Raw genomic sequence first — 17,681 nt, forward strand, 5'->3', positions numbered from 1 at the left:
TATTTATATATACATCAGATTTGTGAATTGATGTTCAAGTATCTCTTAGTGTAAAGGTCACAATTTATTAGACAGCCCAAGACCTTTTTAAAAAAGCCGCTTAGGAGTAAAGTCCCTGATACACATTTGACTAGTTGCCATGGGCAGCAAATGGAATACATTTTCTCTATAATTAGACAACCAGGACATATAATTGATTGTATATTATCCACAAAGGGTTACCAGCACTCTCTCAACCCTGCAGCAGTAGATCTCAGTGCCTGTACCTGCTCTCAATAGTAGTCTATGTCCGCCCTCTCTGTTCAGCAAGTAGCTTCTTCCTTCTGAGAGCCAAGCCTCATTCTGAGGCTACTCTAGAGATCACATGACCTTCCTCCAGGAGGCAAGCCTCGTTCTGAGGCTACTCTAGAGATCACATGGCCTTCCTCCAGGAGGCAAGCCTCACTCTGAAACTTTACCCACTGATATCTTACTGGAAAGGTTTACTCAGAGTAAACCTTTCAGGGAGAAAATGCCTCTCTCGCGGACGTCAGGGAGCCGCTATCTAATAGAGGGAGACTCCCTGAACATCAGGGAGACTTGAGATCCCTGCCTATCCATGTCCACATGAACTGCACTCAAAGCCATTTGCATGTGTTTTTTTCACAGGGCATATTTCTTAATTGTTGCTAGGTACAGTTTTTAAAAGGTCCTTTTTCCTGGTGCATCAGCACAGAAGCTTATAATGTTGTACCAATGTCACCAAAATGTCAAGAGAGCAAAAGAGGGGAGAATCCAGTTGATGCCTGGGCACCTCATGATAGTCAAAAAAACTGTTGAGTAGATACCCTTCCAGTCCCTTCCCCGAGATTTCACAAACACTTTGAGCATCTCATTGCCCAATGGCCGGTGGGTCATAGAGACAGGCCAGGGTTTTGCTTCGCCTGAAATGTCTGGGAAGGACATTGCATCAGATAAGACATACCATGTTCCATGATCAGTGACTATCTCAAGTAAAAAAAATCAACCCGTGCGAAGAGATTTACCAGTGTTTCCACAACCTTGTCTATTCAGACCTTTAGGAAGCTGACTGCCCTATAGGCTTGTGACTCCTGCAGGTCTATTCACAAAAGGGTGAAGGATTTGGAAAAGGCAGGAGAAGTGAACAATCCAGTTCAGCTATGTTGTCCTAGATTGTTCACTCCTGCTTCCTCCAAACTCATCACTCTTTTGTGAATAGACCCTCTGGTGTCTGCATGAGGGACAGCTAGGTTGGTCATTACAGGGTAGACAGTGAAGGTGCCCATGTATGACTCCAGCATCCCTTTAGGCTAGTGGTAACCTTGTCACCCAAAACGACAGGCCGCAGATTATTTGAGTAGCCCCCTGCATTCCTGAAAGCACACAAAACAACAGGAGCCATGCTTGATAGCTTTGTGGGTGGGACAGCCTTCTTCTGCTCAGGACAAGACACAGTGAAATGGCCCACCTTCTTGCAAGCAAAACATGGACCTCTGCAGAGAGACCACTGCCTCCACATAGAGAGCAAGGGACATGTTGGCAGGGGACAGGATTTTCTGTTCAGGTTGTGGTTTCATTCTAAAGAAAATACTTTGAACATCTTCTGTTTTAGACACCTAGAATGTATCTGATTTAAACAATCTTATTTGAGCTTTACATTTGTTTCAAAGTGAATGTAGATTCTTTTCTAAACATTTCCTTTATTTATTTGTTACATTTAGAAATAAAATTTAACATTTTTAGGATTTTTTTTCAGAAAACAAACACGCTGTAACATAAGCGGTCTGCTTTTACGGGTAATGCCTTTTTATACATATGCAACCCCAACATATTCTTTCTGGTACTTTTAAGGAAATTCCAAAAATACAACCTCCTTTTCAAAGTCAAAGTAATTGTCCATGTTGGACTCCCGTCCTCCAAAACAGCTCAACTAAGCACTCCGTTTTCATTTGTATAGAAATAATGCACGCCGTGCTCTGCTCAGTCCAACAACTCAGCACTCTGACTACAAGAATAGTTTCTAAAAATGATACAACCAGATATCAGATGGCGTACAAAAATGGGACAGCCCAACATTCTAATGGTCAGGCTGTATTGGCAGTATCAAAATGAATATTTTTAGAGTTCTGTGCTGTCAAATAAATCAAATAAACCCCCTCCCCCTTCTATAGACATGTAACCAGGCCCGGATTCCCCACAAGGCCACCGAGGCCTTGGGGCGGCAGGGCGCAGAGGGGCGGCAGCGGTGTCCTTGTGGGGAAGTTGCCCTCTCTACATTCAGTCCTGCTGTGTACAAGCCGAGCTAAATGTAGAGTGAGGGAAGACGATTTTTCGTTTACATGTGAACTCGGCGATGTTACCTCTCTCCTCTGGTCTGTTCAGGTTGTGGTTTCATTTCATTCACACTTCTGTTCTGTGGTTCTGTTATGCAACAACCATTATTTGTTTTTTGTTTACTTTAAGTTCTATCCCATCATTTGTATTTTTCCCAAGCCACAAATTGTTGAACATCAAAAACATCAATTCCTGTAGGAAATCTTCATTCCCTTCTCTGTCTGGCTCTAGGGAGATACATTATTTCAATAGGAGAAGCACAAATACTTTTCTATAAAAGACCTCAGACATCTGCATCATTAAAATATGGGCTAAATGATCCAGGTGCTGCCAGCAGAGAGCTCTGTGACTCTTCCCCTTGTCTTCTCCATCGATCGAACATCTCTGAAGTCCATCTCATCTCTGAAGTCCATCTCATCGATTGAAGTCCATCTCATCTCTGAAGTCCATCTGATCTCTGAAGTCCATCTCATCGATTGAAGTCCATCTCATCGATTGAAGTCCATCTCATCACTGAAGTCCATCTGATCTCTGAAGTCCATCTCATCGATTGAAGTCCATCTCATCTCTAAAGTCCATCTCATCTCTGAAGTCCATCTCATCTCTGAAGTCCATGTCATCTGTGAAGTCCATCTCATCGATTAAAGCCTCATCACTGTATATCACAGAAATCACTGCGCTGGGAATGCGAGCCTAACTACCTGATTGGACCAGCCGCAATAATGTGTATAGGTGAATAAATGTAAAGCAAATATGTTGCGCTCGGTCTAAGTGAACCAACTACACACTAAAATTGAAGGAGACAAAGAGGAGGCTATCTAAGTGCAGTAACACAAATATTTATTTCGTAAAAGAACTCAAATGCACTTACGGAAACGCAACGCAAAAATCGAGCTTTTGAGCGTTAGCAGCACTCAGCTAAGAGAGATGAAGGCAGGTTTTCCTTTAAAGGAAAAAACCTGCCTTCATCACAAGGGGTTTATTAACACGTTGTTTCCGTAAGTGCATTTGAGTTCTTTTACGAAATAAATATTTGTGTTACTGCACTTAGATAGCCTCCTCTATGTCTCCTTCAATTTTTCCCTGTGGGACACCATTAGGTGAACGCCGCCATTCCGGGTGGCGAGGGATCAGGTGACCGAAGGAGAGATCCACGCCGGTACTTGACAAGGAGACACTAGAAGGGGTTGGAAAACCAGAACTTAAAAGACCTTTTTAACAAGTAGCCCCTCTTGGGGAATTGTCAGTGAATGTTTGGAGGACTGCCGGACAGATTGATCAAGTGTCACTGAGAGAGGGAAGTTTCCCTTTCTTAAGTGCTGTTCGTGGGATATGCATGTAATGATACATGCCCCTTGAAATGTCAGTTTCTTTGCTGTTAATATTTTAGAGTTTTGATTTATTTGCACGTTTTTTTTTAAGGAGTATTGGAGGGCCACCACAGAGCCCTTTCTTCCTTCTCAAAGTTTGTTCACAGCTTGAATTAATATCACGGTTTAAATTTAAGTTTTCTGTGTTGTTTTACTACATTGCTAGCCAGAGGTTCGCATGTTTGAGATATACATGCCGAACCAATGAGGTTGATCACTGGCGCTAATTCTGAAGGTTCCAGTGTTGAGTTTTATTATTCTTATTATGTTTGTGTGTTGAACATTCTAGTCATATGTAAATAATCCACTTGCATCAATTTTTCACACGGATTGTCGTAATTTTACACAGATTTGTTTATTAACACTTTAATGTGTAGTTGGTTCACTTAGACCGAGCGCAACATATTTGCTTTACATAAAGCCTCATCACTGTTTTCTCTGTACACTGTTAGCATCACAAACAATGCATGGTTCTGAGATTTGCCACTCCAGGAAATGATGATTTACCGATGTGGTTTACTAACTAAGCATTAATTATCATGAATCAAAGGTCATATCTTCCACGTCTTTGCCATGGGAGATTAGGACACCCTTTAGCACAATTATTTCTATTTACCCTTGCTGGACCCCAGTCAAGTCTCCATTAGAGAGGACTTCCATCCTTTACATTAGCACATGCAATACCTGACTGATTTTTCTTTATGTGAACGTGACCAATAAAGAAAATGAAAGTAAATTGCAGGATGAGGGTGATCAAAAGATAATAGCAATTGAAAAAATATTAGAACATTAGAGCACACTTATCTCTACAGTTCTATAGATAAACACATTGCAGGTTATTGTGTTGGAAAGTTGGTTTAACCACTTGCTGCCAAGAGCAATTTCTTACATTTGCACACACATGATAAAATCTGGATTTTTGTCTAGAAAAGAGCTTCAGACCACCAAACAATCATATATTTTCTGAAAGCAGAGGCCCTGTAGAATAAAATTATGCTAGTTGCAATTTTTTATGTCGCACGGTATTTGCGCAAATGTTTATCAAACCAGTAGTTTTAGGATAAAATACACTAAAATTAAATTAAGTGCACTGAAACAGAATATAATTCCCAATTTATTTGTAAAATATAAGGGACGGGGTCATGCCGGGTAAATAGATACCAAACATGTCAAGCCTTAAAATTGTGTGCGCCCGTCAAACCGCAAGAAACTACAATAACCAAAATTTCCCATAAGTGACGCTTTAAACGCTTTTACCGCTCATCAGTTTAGTGTTACCAGTGATCGATGGGCCGAGAATTATTGCTGGCACTCCGATGCTCGCAACGATATGTTACATGTGTAGTGCAATTTTTGTTTTTGCACGTAGGCGCATCTGACGCGTGTTTGCATTGTATGTGCGTGCACGTCGGGGGTGGGGGACTTAAAACATTTTTTGCATCTTTTTTTGTTACTTTAATTTTTACAATTTTTTTTTTTTTTTTACACTCAGCTTTATTGCTACTGCATAGGGGGCTAACAAGTGTAAAGTGGAAGTGGTTAAACCTTTCACTGGCATAGTCATTTTTGCATTTTGTTACACACGTGGGACTTGTAAGATTGCAAAGGGGACTTCTTTGAGGCCTTGTTCACACCAAATGCAGAGCACTTCTGCATACGTTTCTGCACATGCAGTGCAGTGGGTTGTGCCGTGTTTTTGATGCGTTCCAGGCCGTTTTTGGTTAAAAAAAAAATATATATATTTTTTTAGTTTAACATGGGCATTCGGTGCGTTCCAGGTGTTTGCATGCATTTGCATGCTTTCCCGAACAGGTAAAATAGGGCCTGCTGCAGTTTTTTTTCCTGCTCTGGAACTGAACGCTGCAATGTGAACTGGAGCTAAAAATGCCATTGGAATACAATGGACGCAGTTTTGCTCCGGTCTGTAACTGCTCTGCTCCTGCTCCGCGCTTGGTGTGAACAAGGCCTCAAGGATAACTTGTCCCAAGGTAACATTACACACTTTCAGTACATGAAGTGCAGGTCAAACCTTAATGCTTCTTTATTATTTATTTATTTAACTTTAATAATAGGTAGGAAGGACAGAAGTCCAGGACCGGGGGAAGTGCAATATTCAGACTCTCAGATGGCTCCTACAACTCCTCGGCTTTAGGTTGCTGACTGGCAGTTTCTCGTCCCCTAGGATCATCACACAGCTTCAACTGGAGCACAGTAGCCACAAAACAAGAGGTTCTAGAGTTTCTCTATTTCAGTGATCACTGAACACAATAAGACCCAGATGGCCACCAGATGATACCTTCTAGGCCCAGGCTTCAGCCCTGGGGCCTCAAACCAGGCACACCGTCTTTTCAATAGCTCCTCTCACCAGGAAGAAGGAATTCCCAAGAATCCTTCTAGAACAGTGCTCAGCTGTGTTGTCAGAGTCTAGTTTAACTCACTGATGGCAAAATTACCAGCTGACAAGACAGCTGACAAGACAGGCAGGACTCCCAGCAACACACTACTGACCCAAGTGGTTGGAGCCACCTCACAGAGTGGCTGTCAGGTAGTGTGAAACGGAAGGTACCTCATCACCAAGTTCATGTAGAGGCCTTGCTAAAAGAAAGCGGGGGTTAAGCAGACACATACCTACATAGATAAGTTGGGCTGTCCCTCAACATCCTCACGTATAATGCAGGGCTATGGGCCCTGCATTGTATGTGATGATGCCAGCTGCCCTTTGATCTCTGCAGTGAAGGGGGGAAGAGGCTGTGTATGCTGATCTTGAAGCCAGCAGAAGTGGGGATCAGGTAAGTAAAAGTACTTTATACAGGTCCCCTAGGCGCAAATAATCAGTTAACCCTTGGCAGTGGGGCAATTGTTTTTTTTTTTACCTTGAGATAGTCTTTAGTCATTGACAGATTTTATTCTCATCAAAAGGACTATGAGCTGGATTGTAAGGGGCGTGGGGGGAAGATGTGGGGTAGAGTAAGGCCAATTTCATGTGCTTCTTTCTACTCCATCATTGAGGGTGTCAACATCCTCACGTATAATGCTGGGTTATGGGCTCTGCATTTTATGTGATGATGTCAACTGGCCTTTGATCAATGGAGTGAAGGGGGGGAAGAGGCTGTGTATGCTGATCTTGGAGCCAGCAGAAGTGGGGATCCGGTAAGTAAAAGCACTTTATACAGGTCCACTAGGCAAAAACAAGCAGTTAACCCTTTAAAGTGGGGCAATTGTTTTTTTTAAACTTGAGCTAATTTTTAATCATTCGTATATTTTAATCTCATCAAAAGGACTATGAGCTGGATTGGAAGGGGGAGAGGTGGGGTAAAGCATGGCCAATTTCATGGGCTTCTTTCTACTCCATTTTTGGGGGTGTGATTGTGAATGTCTATTCCCATCTATACCCACCTTTGTTAAATGTTTTCTCTTTTTCTTTTCCCCATTTTCCCCATTCCTTTAATTCCTTACAGAATATTGTACCAGTTGAAAGTGGAGCATCGAACTTCATCTTTGACCAAACAATGTAATCCATCTTCATGGAGCTACAGTAAACTCATTTGCGAGCACTAAGTGGTTGACAACTTTGTTTTTATTCTGAAATGCTATAAGCTTGACAACGGCATAACAGTCTCAGATGACAACTACGATTGTAAATTTTTATATGCTGTGACATTCTCATATTATATTGAGTGGCAGTGAGTTCACTGATACATTGCTATATACAATAATATGACTAGACTATGGAGAATGTCACGGGAGTATCTGAATTTTTCCTTCTTGGGTTTAGCACTCTAGGGAATCTCCGGATTTTATTTTTTGCTTTTTTGCTTAAAGTTCACATCGTGACTTTATTGGGAAATCTTCTCATTATATTCGTCATAACCAGCACTCGCCACGTTCACACCCCCATGTACTTGTTCTTAGTTCATCTGTCCCTCTCTGATGTGTTTCTTACTATAAATATCGGACCAAAGATGCTTCATGTCATTTTGGCCAATGGGAGCCTAATATCCTACAGCTCATGCATCAGTCAGCTGTACTTCTTTGGTGTACCAACAATTTTTGAGTGTTTTTTCCTCTCGTCTATGTCCTACGATAGGTATTTGGCAGTGTGTAAGCCTCTGCATTATCAATCAGTGATGGACATTCGCCTTCAAACCTATCTCATTCTGTGGCCTTGGTTTTTAGGGTTCAGCATCCCACTGATGACGGTCATCTCTGTTAACAGTTTAGAGTTTTGTAGGCAAAACGTCATAGACCATTTCTTCTGTGACCTGGCTCCCCTTCTCAAACTATCTTGCTCAGATACATCAGTGGTGGAACTTGAGATGCTTGTGGTGTCCATGCCTATCCTTCCAGTGCCTTGTGTTCTAATTCTTATAACATATAGCTATATTGCTGTCACCGTCTTGAAAATCTCTTCAGCCACTGGGAGACGGAAGGCCTTCTCCACCTGCAGCTCCCATCTTATTGTTGTTTGTACATATTATGGGACATTGCTGGCGCTCTACTTAGTTCCATCTGGGAAGCACCTAAGCAACATAAATAAGACTCTGTCATTGCTGTACACCGTCATAACCCCGATGTGTAACCCAATCATTTACACTTTGAGAAATCAAGAAATTATGATCAGCTTGGCAAAATTGTTTTCTAAATTTAGGTCAACAAAAGTTGTATAAATCTTTTATCTTTACTGCTTTGTGTATTTATATCCAACATTAGTTTGAATTGTTTATAAAGATAGTTTATACAATTTGGACAGAGTGCTAAATTTTGTACGACAATCACACTAATATAAGCTTGTTGAACATCTCGTTGCAAAAACATGGTCATTATATGTAGCCCTCGCCTACTCCATGCCCCTTGTGGCTATAACATCCCCAACTCTTCTCGAAAGGCTTTCCAGAGGATTTTGGAGTGTGTCCATGGGAATTTGTGCCCATTTTTAGGTCAGGTACTGATTAGGGATGGGCCGAGTGTTCGAACATGAGTTAGAATCAAACATCGGCAGTTCGAGCGCTCGCCGAACGCCGAACTTTATGGGATGTTTGCAGTTTGTTCGACCGCGGACATTCCATAATACAAAATGCCCACTGAAGCTCCGATTTGTTAAAGTCTTGCACCTGACCAAAGGTCAGGTGCAAGACTTTGCCCAATCAGGGCTCAGCGGAGGAGGGGCCTGAAGGAGAAAGTTCTCTATCAGGTCCCCCCATGCTGATTGACAGCAGGCAGTGGGCGGGTGCAATAGCAAGCTTGTTAATGGCTATTGCATTTTACAATATCCAATAGCAGGCTGGGTATGGCTCCCAGCCTGCAATGAAGAGGAGGCAGGGGGGGGGCAGAGGTACCACGGCCGGACGAGGACTGGAGAAGCCGACGGACCAGGGGAAGACAGCAGGAGAGGTACAGGGGCAGCGCAGCAATGCAGCGGTCTGTGTCCCCGCTGCCTCCGCCAACACAGGCGGGGAGAAAGCGGGGATTTGAAGGGACACAGGCTGCTGCAGCCACATGTACCGGCAGCTGTATGGGGATCAAACATTTGACCCCCATACACTTGCATTGAGTTTGAGTTCGTACTGGAACATTTAGGCGGTTCGAATGTTCGAATACGAACCGAACACGGGGGTGTTCGGCTCATCCATAGTACTGATATTTGATGGAAAGACCAATCAGCATTGCAATGCATCCTGAAGGTATTCAGTAGGGTTGAGGTCAGGGTTTTATGAAGGACGCTAGAGTTCCTCGACATTAAACTATTCACGCCATGTCGTTATGGAGCTAGCTTTGTGCACCAAGGCACAGTCATGCTAGAAAAGAAAAGGGCCTTCCCCGAAACTGTTGATACATTTTGGTGTGTTTCAAGTATGTTGAGCATAGAAAGAGCAAAGTGTGGAATTTCGGATGGTAACTCTGTAAGTGGTAGCATTGTTTCTACTGACTGCCATGCAAACCCCATTACAAAATATATATATTGTAACATGGTGCCAGTAAAACCTGCCAGGTTGGCAGGAAAAGTGATAGATGGTAGATAAATTTTAAAGAAATACTGCAGGAATTTAGTGCTTCCTAACTGAATCGTATCTAAACCGGAAATGTAAATGTGTAATATATTACAGCTTATCTCTATAAAATTGCTACTCCTTCTCCGCTCAACAGGAAGCAATAATCCATTATTCTTAACTGCAAACAGCAAGATGATATAGATGTGTTATCGCACCTTGATTTGCTATGGCTACTTAAAGTCACAAAATTACAGGAAGATTATATATTTATTTTGTTCTACAATGTATCACCAGCCGGGCTCTTAAAGTGACATTAAACCCTGTAACCCTTTTAACATAAACCAATACTGTAATGTGCGACTTACTGTAATCCATGGTAGTTCCCCTTCTCTTTGCTGCTCTTCATTTTAAATCCTTATCTCTTCTCATGCTGGGGAGAACTTCGCTTTGCAGCTGAGTGCCTCTTCCGGTAGTGCTGGCTCAGGTTGTGAACCTGCACACAGACACCATGTATCCATTCCAGAGACAAGGCAGTCTGCTGCAAAACAGAAGTTCTGCCCCAGCATGAGAAGAGATACGGATTTAAAAGGAAGAGCAGCAAAGAGAAGGAAAACAACTTGTATATTTCCAATTTTTTTTATTTGAACACTTTTTTCTTCATAAGGGGTCTGGATCTTGTCAGTGGAGACCTCTTTTAGACCCCTCATGCAGCTGAGCAGCAGCAGATCACTGTCAATACTACTGCTGCAGGAAGCCTCTCAGCCTTCCAACAATTGCACTCACAGTCACTCCTGCAATTGTGATTTTGGGCAAATAAATGATAATATCCAGCAAGTACCAAGCCTCTGTGCAACCCCCGGTTGGGAGACCCCCAGTGTTTCCTAAAGGGTCATCTGAGAAACATTACATCTTAGTACCAAGTACACTGAGTACAAACAGAGAGGCAACTATTGGTGCAGTTGCACTGCTTATAAATGCTTAAAAATCCGTTATGACCCTTAAGCAGATTGTGCTTCCCGAACTACTGATTAACAGCTACAGCCTCATAATTATGGAAACATTTATTCCAAACTGCATGTAGTTGTTTCTGACTTGTTAGCCATTATCATGGAAACAACGGCTTCTGTAGAGGAGAGGTTGGGGACCAATAAGAAAGTATAACCCAGACGTTTATGGTAAGTTAGACCACAAAAAAGCCCTCTAATGAGAACTTCCCACAGACACTGTCACCTGTAGCTTCTTTAGGGAATAGAAGATGGATGGGTTAAAAGACCTTGCATGATAGTCATCGAATTTCCCGTATTTTTCCGTCTATAAGACGCCTCCATGTATAGGACGCCCTCCACTTTTCTTACCCAAAATTCAGAAATCAATATTTTCCATGCTCTTTTGCATAACTGATTACATCCAGTTTAAATTTTGCAGAGTAAGACAGCTGCTTACTGGTACCAGTATTTTTTTTGTTTTCTGACATTTTTATGGGCTCCCTGTTGCATCTGGGCATTGGCTACACGCTCTCCGCAGCATCAGCTAACGTCAGGTACATAAGGCTCATGATTGGAGGAAACCTGTTAGCTTGTCTCTGCAATCGGAAGTTTCACTCGTGAGGCACGTTTGCAGAGGTGTTGGCAGTTTTGCAACCGCGGTTCTCCTCTCGGCCCCCCGTGTATAAGACGCCCCTCCATTTTTAGGTAAATATTTTTACGAAAAAGTATAGTCTTATACACGGAAAAATACAGTAACTTGTAAACTGACTCAAGAGGTGACTATAGGTGTCTACAGGCCTTACTAAAATGAGACCATTGGTGTTTAGAAACTGTGGTGTAAATAGAAATGTTTATGAAAATCAGTAGCCAATATATCAGTAGCCAATGAAGGAAGTAGTGTCCGCAGAAACCCAACCCAGCCATTCAAAAATGGGGAGAGGCAAAATACTTAGGGGTCTAGTCACAAAGCTTCCGAAGGATCCAACCGTAGCTTCGGCTGATCCTTCGGCTAGCTTCACTTGCGGGAGCCCTTCGGTGCAGTCGAACCGACGTGCTTCTGGAAGGGGCTATTCACTATAGCTCTTACAGCACCCGAAGATGGCCGAGCGGCTCAGCCCAAGCCAAAGGCATTTTCTTTGGCCCAACAGAGCCGAAGTGTCAGCCAAAGCAGGCCGAAATGCAGCCGATGTACGGCTGAAATCAGCCATACTGATCCGTAGTGAATAGCCGAAAGTTGTTCGACTCACTTCACTACCGCCTTCGGCAGCATTGTGAATAACCCTAGTAATAATGAGCAGCTAAGAATCTGACACAGGCAAAGGGGCCTGTATTAATGGGTTTTTGTTCGCTTTAGCTGAAGCATGCCAAATACAGGTCAACTGCACCTAATGAATTCTTGAATGATCCCAGATGTATCTCAAACTGATGTAATCTGCCAGTCCACACAGACCCTAAGAATAAAAGAAAGTCAGGAAGGGGCCCAGCACAGGTTCTCTTTAAAATGTAACTGTGGCCAAGCTATGGACATTGAAATAGCTTTGCATGAGGGAAGAGAGATGAGTGCTGAGTCTCAATGTAAACATCACAGATTTTTTTTGTAAAATTTGAGGATGAATGGTTACACAGTGCCTGCAGCTACAGGGGATGAATATGGCCTGTTTTAAAGAACATTTACCGCTTGTGTAGAATATGAATGCACTTGACTGTACATAGCATACTGATAGGAGGAGAAAACAGACTGAAAAAGAGATGAGCTCATCTACGGTATGTGCTGCTTTTTGCTTTCACTGTCCAGTCACAGGTTGAGGATATCTAGTAGCAGAAACAAAGGTACCCAGGGGGAGGGAGTCTCCTGAGTATTGAACCAAAAGCTGGCTTTGGTATTTTATTTTTAAGAGGCTATTCAGTTTTATCTTCAGTTTTTATTTCTGACTGGAGTCCTGCTAAAATGTAAAGCAGCCATGACTGCATAGTTAGAAGAGTCAGGTGATCTTTACAGTAAAGAGAATTGTTGTTTTGCCCTGAACACATCTTTTAACCAATATTAATTGTCTCAAATGTATAAACAAATCTCCAGATGACTCCAGATGACTCAGAGGATAATCCCGGGAGAGCTTCAATCTTACGGCGTAGCAATGCATAAAACCTATAAATTCTCATCCTAATCAGCTCTTTGTTCTATAAAGGGCAGTAATGTCGGAAATGTGCTGCCAGCTTTTGATGAATTTTAAGATTTCTAGCAAATAGACAGTTGTAAGATTTGTGAGGTTACACTGCCACAGGTAAGTGACTACAGAGCTGGGGAACAGTGCAGGACACTTCAAAGTGCTTGATGTAGCAGCTATTTAAAATGAGACTTTCCAGGCCTAAAAGTCATACATCCCCAGAAATACTGTATAAGAGATAGTCAGAAGGAATACAGGATGTGCCTGGACTTTGGTTATAGAGGTAAGGCTGTAGAATCCATAGTAGTCCAGCTCATAGCTATTATTTATAGCAGATAAGAAGCCTGAGAGGCCAGAGAATGTGAAGCAACCCCAAAGAAACCATTGGTTAAACCCAAATGTAGATGGAAGAAACACAGGGGAGAGGGTGGGGAAAAAATGCAAAGAGGATAAGGCTGGCATGGTCCAACTGAGCCCATTTCTGACAAAAAACTCAACTGTAAAGCAAAATGAAATCAGATTCTCATGTTATTCTTTTTTATAGATTAATGTTCAGTGTATAACACAATACAGCAACACCTGCACCACCTTGTCTCCCTTGTTGTGTGTTATACAGTTTTCCCAACAGGCATTCACTGCAACCAATTATATCCCACATTGTATAGTATACAGTCTACCTAACATCATTTTCTCCGTCCATGGTCTCTCTCATGGTGCAGTACAATATAGAATGCAATACAGGCAATCCCCTGCACCCCATTGTCTACCTCATTGTGTAGTATAGAATGTGCAGAACAGGCATCTCCTGCACCCATTGTCTCTTTTGTTGTACAGTATAGTATAGAATACAATACAGGATCCCCTGCACCTCATTGCCTCCCATATAGCACAGTATAGAATACAATACAGGCTTTCCCCTGCACCTCATTGTCTGCCTATAGTAAAGTGTACAATACAGCATTCCCTGAACCTCATTGTTTCCCTTATTATACAGTACGGTATTCAGTGTACAGTACAGTACAAGCATCCCCTGCACCCCATTCTCTCACTCATTGTACAGTACAGTATGCAATAAAAAACAGCATGCCCTGCACTCAACTGTGTCCCTAACTTGGCACCACAGTGTAAAATACAATATAGCATCCCCTGCACCCCATTGTCTCCCTCATAGTACACTATAGTATACAATATTATACAGGCATCCCCTGTACCCCATTGTCTCCCTCCTAGTACACTATAGTATACAATATTATTCAGGCATCCCCTGTACCCCTTTGTCTCCTCATAGTAGACATGTGCGATTCGTTTCGTTACGAATCGAAATTCGTACGAATTTTCCTGAAATTCGGAAATTCGGAAGCATCCGAAATCCGAATGGCAGTTTCCGAATTATATCCGAACTGTGAAATTCCGTTTTTTCCGAAATTCCGAATCCGAATTTCTTTGAAACAGGAACTAATATTACCCCTGTAAATGAGGTTGAACAACATGACAAGATTTTTTTTTTTAATCCGAAATACGGATCCGCTGCTGCAGAGGGTTGCATTACAATACAGGCAGGAAATACGAAATTCCGTATAACGAAATAACATTCGTTATATTGAAGTTAAAAAGCAAAGTACATTTGTTAATATATTGGAGTTGATGGTAGGTTTTTTTTAATCCGAAATACGAAATTGGGATCCGGAATCCGTTAACGGAATTCGTATTTCGTTTGGTTGACCTATCAGAGGTTCTCTTCTGCTGCTGAGGGTTGCATTACAATACAGGCAGGAAATACGAAATCCCGTTGACGGAATTTCGTTCCGTTACGAACATTCGTTATATTGAAGTTAAAAAGCAAAGTACATTTATATTGGAGTTGATGGTAGTTTTTTTTAATCCGAAATACGAAATTCGGATCCGGAATCCGTTAACGGAATTCGTATTTCGGATAAAAAAAAAACTACCACATCGACTCCAATATTAACAAAGGTATTTTTGCTTTTTAACTTCATCATAACGAATGTTCGCACAGTTACGAAAATGTGCCGAAACTAACGAAAATTCGTATTTCGTACGAATCCGAATAGAGTTTCGGACACGAATTACGAAATACGAAATAATGGATATTACGAAACGGAACACATTTTTTGACGGCGCACAAGTCTACCTCATAGTACACTATAGTATACAATACTATACAGGCTTCCCCTGCACCCCATTGTCTCCCTCATAGTACACTATAGTATACAATACTAGACAGGCTTTACCTGCACCACATTGTCTCCCTCGCTGTACAGTACACAATACAATACAGACATCCCCTGCACCCCATTGTTTCCCTCATTGTACACTATAGTATACAATACTATACAGGCATCCCCTGCACGCCATTGTCTCCCTCGTTGTAGAGTACACAATACAATACAGGCATCCCCTGTACCCCATTGTCTGCCTCATAGTACACTATAGTATACAATACTATACAGGCATCCCCTGCACGCCATTGTCTCCCTCGTTGTAGAGTACACAATACAATACAGGCATCCCCTGTACCCCATTGTCTCCCTCATAGTACACTATAGTATGCAATACTAGACAGGCTTTACCTGCACCCCATTGTCTCCCTCGCTGTACAGTACACAATACAATACAGACATCCTCTGCACCCCGTTGTTTCCCTCGTTGCACAGTGCACAATACGATACAGGCATCCCTTGCAACCTATTGTCTCCCATGCTGAAATGTATAGTATACAATGTTACACTTGATTGTGATTTACACCTGCAGTAGCTGCAGTCTTATCTTATCATTGCAATTTTGGATTATTATGTTATATAGTCAATGTGTTGTGCATATGGCATATCTACTTATTCACATCCATAGTAAATAAGATCAAAGTTAAAACAAAATGTGTATGCAAAATTCAGGGTCCCCACACATTTTATGGAACACAGAGAGAGAGACTGTGGCAGAGGTATACAGGGTACAGGCCACAGTGGCTTCTACTGAATGGATTCAGGCTTGATGAGGGGACCCCTGGTGTGGCGTGACCTATCACCTAGTATCTAGAAATTTGAAAATGACCAACATCTGTGGTGAGACGTTTCATGGCCACCTGAGTTTATTGTACTCGCTACACTCTGATGGAGCACTCCATCAGGAAATCCAGGGCCTCAGTGCCATCAGATTATATATATAAACCCAATGCTCAGTAGTATAGACAGGGCCTCTTGTTTATACATAGCCCATATTGCCAGGACTCTTGTTCTTCACAGCTGTGTTTAATATTGTAATTTCTGATATATTTGCTATTATTCTATTGTTTAGGTTGTAATCCTTTTTCCGGCAGGGCTTTTGCTAGTTACCCAGTTTACATTACCCAGTGTGTCGGTGAGTTTGGGTTGAGCCAAAGTGGGACATTACTGGGGGAAGAAATAAGGACTCATCTATCGAGCGGCTCCTCCAGGGATAGCAAATCAAAGATTGGATGTCCATGTATAGGAAACTTTACTGTATTTTACCTTTAGTTTACTGAAAGCCACAGAATTGTAAATCTGTATGTATTCCCCAATCCTACTTTGATCGGAAGATAGAGTAGCAGTGTGTGTTGTGAAATCCTGAAACATTTACTGCTAGTTCTAACAAAAAGCATAATATTGATTTCTGTCATAATTTCCTATATAATGAATCAAACAGTGGTCACCAACTTCATACTTCTAGGTTTTCAGAATCTTCATTATTACAAAGGTGTCGTCTTCCTAGCATTTCTTCTCCTCTATGTAGTCACCATATTAGGCAACCTCCTGATCATCTCCCTGGTGGCACTAAGTCAAAGACTTAGCTCTCCTATGTACTTTTTCCTGAGCCACCTGTCATCCTGTGATCTTCTTCTGACCTCTGTAATAGTTCCTTTGATGATGAACATCATTTTAAGGACCAAAGAGTCCATTTCATTCTTTGGATGCATTACCCAGTTTTATCTTTTTGGAGCTCTAGCAACAACAGAATGTCTTCTTCTTGCGGTTATGTCTTACGACCGTTACGTGGCCATATGCAACCCATTGCGATACTCTTTGATCATGGGCCTGCCAAGATGCATCCAGCTGTCCTTTTGGTCCTGGTTTTTAGCCTTCTCTGTCATGTTGACCACGGCTGTTCAGATGGGCAGACTAGATTTCTGCGGTCCCAACGTTATTGACCATTACTTTTGTGACCTGGCTCCTCTAATGCAGCTATCGTGTTCGGACACAACTTTTCTGGAGGTTCATAACTACATGACTGGTCTACCTGCAACCTTTATCCCTTTAATGTACATTACTGCTACTTATATTTCTATCTTCATTACAATACTCAGAATACCTACCAAAATTGGCAGGCAGAAAGCCTTCTACACTTGTAGCTCCCATTTGACCGTTGTGTCCATCTATTACGGGACTCTGGTTATTGTCTATCTGTTTCTCTCCAAAGAGCATCCATTATACATCAACAAACTTCTTTCATTGCTCTACACCGTGGTCACACCATTAGTAAACCCCATTATTTATAGCCTCAGGAACAAAGAGATCAAAATAGCTTTTTCCAAATTAGTTTACAAATGTTATTAAAAAAAAAAGACAACTACCGAGTATTTGGGAGAAACAAGAATAATTCAGCATAGGCATAATGAAGGGACTTGCTACAATGGGCCCTGCAAGCTGATTTATTTCCATATAGCCTAATATGCCTAACAATTATTCTGCTTATAACCAAAATAATGGTTTATAGATGTTTAAAATAGAAGTGTAAATTGCTTTTAGATTGGTGGCACTTTAAGCATCATAAGGGTGAAAAGGGGGAAAGTCTAACGGTGCT

At 41.8% G+C, this 17,681-nt stretch overlaps 2 protein-coding genes across 2 annotated transcripts; both read left to right on the plus strand.

The window, feature by feature from the left end:
• Positions 1 to 7,456: 7,456 nt before the first annotated feature.
• Positions 7,457 to 8,371, plus strand: LOC108789704 (olfactory receptor 10A2-like). The gene has a single exon (XM_018559784.1). The coding sequence runs from the start codon at positions 7,601 to 7,603 to the stop codon at positions 8,369 to 8,371; it is 771 nt and encodes a 256-aa protein (XP_018415286.1). The 5' UTR covers positions 7,457 to 7,600.
• An 8,217-nt stretch (positions 8,372 to 16,588) lies between these two features.
• Positions 16,589 to 17,434, plus strand: LOC108789705 (olfactory receptor 1009-like). Its single transcript, XM_018559786.1, has one exon. It carries the CDS (start codon positions 16,679 to 16,681, stop codon positions 17,432 to 17,434), a length of 756 nt encoding a protein of 251 aa, XP_018415288.1. The 5' UTR covers positions 16,589 to 16,678.
• Positions 17,435 to 17,681: the final 247 nt, after the last annotated feature.

Source organism: Nanorana parkeri, unplaced genomic scaffold (genome assembly GCF_000935625.1).
Source record: "Nanorana parkeri isolate BGI_ZX_2015 unplaced genomic scaffold, ASM93562v1 scaffold416, whole genome shotgun sequence".
Classification (NCBI taxonomy): domain Eukaryota; kingdom Metazoa; phylum Chordata; class Amphibia; order Anura; family Dicroglossidae; genus Nanorana; species Nanorana parkeri.